At 34.3% G+C, this 3,972-nt stretch overlaps 1 protein-coding gene across 3 annotated transcripts in view; it reads right to left on the reverse strand.

Annotated features, from left to right (window-relative positions):
• LOC111455445 (probable DNA helicase MCM9) overlaps positions 1 to 3,972 on the reverse strand; it is a 29,884-nt gene that overhangs the window by 23,277 nt on the left and 2,635 nt on the right. For all 3 annotated transcript variants that reach the window (XM_023097134.1, XM_023097133.1, XM_023097132.1), the window contains exons 5-6: positions 3,767 to 3,833; positions 1,643 to 1,817 (exon numbers count right to left, since the gene is read on the reverse strand). In XM_023097134.1, coding sequence (XP_022952902.1) covers positions 1,643 to 1,817; positions 3,767 to 3,833 — 242 coding nt within the window. The remainder of the gene's footprint in view (positions 1 to 1,642; positions 1,818 to 3,766; positions 3,834 to 3,972) is intronic.

Here is a 3,972-nt window from a genome sequence, read left to right on the forward strand (position 1 = left end):
TTTTTTTTTTTTTTTTTTTTTTTTTTTTTTTTTTTTTTTTTTTTTCTTCAAAAAACAATCCATAATAATTGGTAATAAGTGCCTATTACCGACTATAGTTGTGTTATTAGCTTCCTTTTTTCTTTTCTTTTTTTTTTTCCTTTTAGAAGAAACAAAATGTTTTATTGATTTAAGGAAAAGAAACAACGAAAGGTAAAAATTCCCCATTCCCTACAAATTGCCTAGTAGAAATTTCTGTACTATCAAAAGTGGGCTCATACTGAGAGGGAAATCTGCCAACTTCATTTAATTGTTACTTAAATCTAACATTTTCTGGGTCAACTATTACTTGTTAGGCTCAGTTAAATTTTACTTGCATGAAATAAAGTTCGGGTGCTAGAGAAATATTGGACCTTATATCAAGAGGGAAGTCATTTATTCCCTACAAATTGCCTAGCAAGGATTTCTGAGATATCAGAAGTGGACTCATACTAAAGAATGAGCTTCGAACTTCAAGATGGGTTGTTTGGTAATAAGGAAGAAGCTTGAAAGATTAAGATCAAGAACTGAGGAAGAGAAGAAAGAGGTGATGGAGTTTCAGATGAAAATGTGTCCAAAAATACAAGAGGGAGTTCCTTGATCTTATTCGTACAGAAGAAAAAGAGTTGTTTCATAAATGTAAATTAAGTGGTCAAAAGAAGAGAACAAAACTCTTAAGTATTTTCCATAGGTACCTCATGGCAAGGAGAAAAATGTTTGTATCAGAATTATTTCAGCTGTGGGAAAAACTCTACTGGCAGATGAATATATTAAGAAAAAAAAAGAAGGCATTAGGTTTTTCAACATGCTTTACAGGAAAGAAGAAAGCAGAAAATAAATTTCAAACGGAATGGATTGGAGACCCATTTTAGTATTGATAGCGAAAGGTTGAAAGATCTGTCTTTTTTTCCTTTTTTCTTTTTTTTTTTTATAAGAGAAACTGATTTTTATTAATGTTATGAAATATAGAAAACGTTAATGCAGATTACAAAAGAAAGGCTTCCACTTAACAGAAATCTGACCCATGGAGTAATTACAATAAGAGTAGTTAAGGTTGCACCAAGTTGTTGCTGTGTACAAAATAAGGTCAGGAAGGTAAGTGCGGTTCTTCTCCTTCCCATTGAAAATTCTACCGCTCCTAATTCTGGTTGCCATAAGTATTTTTGTGAAGAAACAAGTCTCCAGGTCCAAATGAGTTCAAGGTTGAGTTCTTAAGTGGTTGGGATTTAATCATTTCATGGGATGATCAAAGATTTCTATAGAAACAGGTGCATAAATGCTTACGTCGAAGAGAAATTTATTTGTCTAATTCAGATGTAGGAAAAGCTATCAACGGTGAAAATATTGTCTTCCAGTTAGTCTCACTACTTCAGTATATAATGTTTTGTATAGCGCTAACCTTGACAGAGAGATTAAGAAAGTAATCTCGTATACTGTTGCTCCTACACTAAATGTTTACCTTAAAGGCAGATTCTTCATCTGATTTTAATTGGAAAAAAAAGTATTAAAAACTATATAAAAAAAAATCTAGAACTGCGGAAGGATAAAGTTTAGTAAGTGATGAATGGAATAGAGTGTAAGGGGAAGAAAATAAAGCATAAAGCCCTCCCTGTAACATCAGTACCTCCAGCTTTAACAAGGTCAACAAGGTCATCCTTGAGAATGACTAGAATGGCACGAGGAATGGATCCCACACCCAATACTTGTGTACTCTCCTGAATTTTTATCTCTTGGTAATCATGGCGTACTACAGAACCTTCCAAGCACTCAAAACTTTTCCCTTCACATGGTTTTGCCCTCTATAATCAAAGTCAATAGATTAGTCCGAACTACAAAAACTTACTGTAACCAGGAGAATTATACTAGATAGACAATTAATTAGACAAGGATCCAATCAAATCTTGAACTCATCAACTCAGTAACATGGTGCTAAATGATTTCATGATAGTTTACTTATACATTCTGAAGCATAAACTATCGAGATTGGACAAGGAAGCAAATGAGATATTCAGAAATAGAAAGAAAGAATTAGGAAAAGATGTACTAGGATTAAGAATAATCTTGTAATTCTCAGTTAGAATTTTTCGGTTGTATTTGGGTTTAGACATTTTGTTGCAAACTCTTTCTAAACGAAGCTTGTGTCTACCCCAAGGCCCATACTTCAGAAACATCAAAGGTTTTCCTTACTGAACTTGCAAAAAGATTCGAACCTACAACCCATACTTCGGAAACATCAAAGGTTTTTGCTACTAAACTTGCTCAAAGATTCCAACCAACAACCTTTGGATAGGCGTTACCTAGAGACTACAGGCCATAGGCCCCCCCTTGGTGGACGACATTTAGTTGTAAATTGGTTTCAGTTGTTTGCTTGTTAGTCGGTTAATTTATTAGCAATTAGTTTTTACCTAGAGAATAATCTTTTGTATTCCAACTACTACTTTCTTTTAGTTCAATGTGTTAGGAGCAGTGAAATGAAGAACCAACTTAGGAAGAGTATCTTTTTTTTTTTTTTACAAGAAGTAAATGTTGAAGGGATATAGACTCCCAAATGGAGTGAAAAAGAAAAGATACAAAATAGAAAATACAACTAAATAGAATTTAGCCATGAAAATAAATAAACATTTAAAGAATCAAGAACTTTTTGAAAAACTTCGTTCAAAAAACTTAGAGAGATTGCAAATGAATGATGAAACTATGAACAAGGCCTCCACCAAACAATGAAAATTGATAGTCTTCCCAAAAAAATGAAGAACTGACCACTAACCAACCAAAAACAAAAACTTTTTAAAACCCATAAAAAACAAACCTTGAAAAACTGTTCAGTATTGCTAGGTAACTATTTAACCCAACAAAAGGAGCTTTGGAAAAACCATCCCCAACAAAGAAATAAAAAATTTCCCCATGCAAGTCAATCCAAATATCTCAGAGGAGACAAAACAAAATTCTACAAAGCTAAATCATGGCGCTATTTCCTTCTTGAGCCAAAGGAATAATTTCACAAAACTCAAGACCACAAACTTCTATCAACGAAGCAAATTGGCAGACATGAATGAAGGAATAGGAGGAAGAGACTTCTTGTCACAATCCTGAAACTATAAGTCAAAAGCTTCATAAAAAGAATCTTCAAGAACATCAACCTCCATATTGAAATTCATTTCTTGAATGATTGATTCCACACTACTCAAACTTACCTCGGAGTCAACCTTAAGATGCCACCATGAGGTGGAGAGTCCTTTATCGACTGGATAACTCCTCTTGTTAAACCTAAAACTGGATCCAAAGGAGTAAAAATAAAATGGTTCTTAAGAAGTAAGATAAGTGAAGGGGAAGGTGGTAAGGTGACATTTTGATTGGAGGGTGCTAGAAGCAAGGTGACTAGGAATCTCACAGCGAACTGATAGAATACCCCACCATCTCTCCCCCTCTCCCTCCCCCTCCTCTTTTGGTTTGGCATTATATTTAGAGAGAGGTTGAAACCGGAGGCTCAATTGTTACTGTAATTAAGTTTCTCTTAAACCCATACAATGTGGCTAAGATAGAAAGAAAGGCACCCCGTAGCAGGTGGCTTATTACAGCTACCAACCCCAACTTTATGTTGATTAAACCGAGGATTTATTAGAACCATTTGAAGCAATATGCTAACGTGTTGGTGCATAATGCATGGGAGATTTGAATCATGAGATCATTTGTCAGGGATGTGGAACTAATAAAAATGAAACAAATGACATGGAATTAGAAAACTAAGTACCTGAGAGGGACAAAATGATGGTAACTGTATTGAGTTTCTGGCTTCCAGCTCGGGATATACTGGGAACCTTCACAGAGCAAAGTAAAACTGTTAAAAGAAATAAGAAGAATCTAGAAATGGTGAGCACAAACGGACATGCTAGATTATCTTCAGCAATTGGACAATGTTTCTTCTTCTTTTCTTTTTTTTTTTTTTTTTTTTTTTTT

This window comes from Cucurbita moschata, unplaced genomic scaffold (assembly GCF_002738365.1).
Source record: "Cucurbita moschata cultivar Rifu unplaced genomic scaffold, Cmos_1.0 Cmo_Scf00017, whole genome shotgun sequence".
NCBI classification, from domain to species: domain Eukaryota; kingdom Viridiplantae; phylum Streptophyta; class Magnoliopsida; order Cucurbitales; family Cucurbitaceae; genus Cucurbita; species Cucurbita moschata.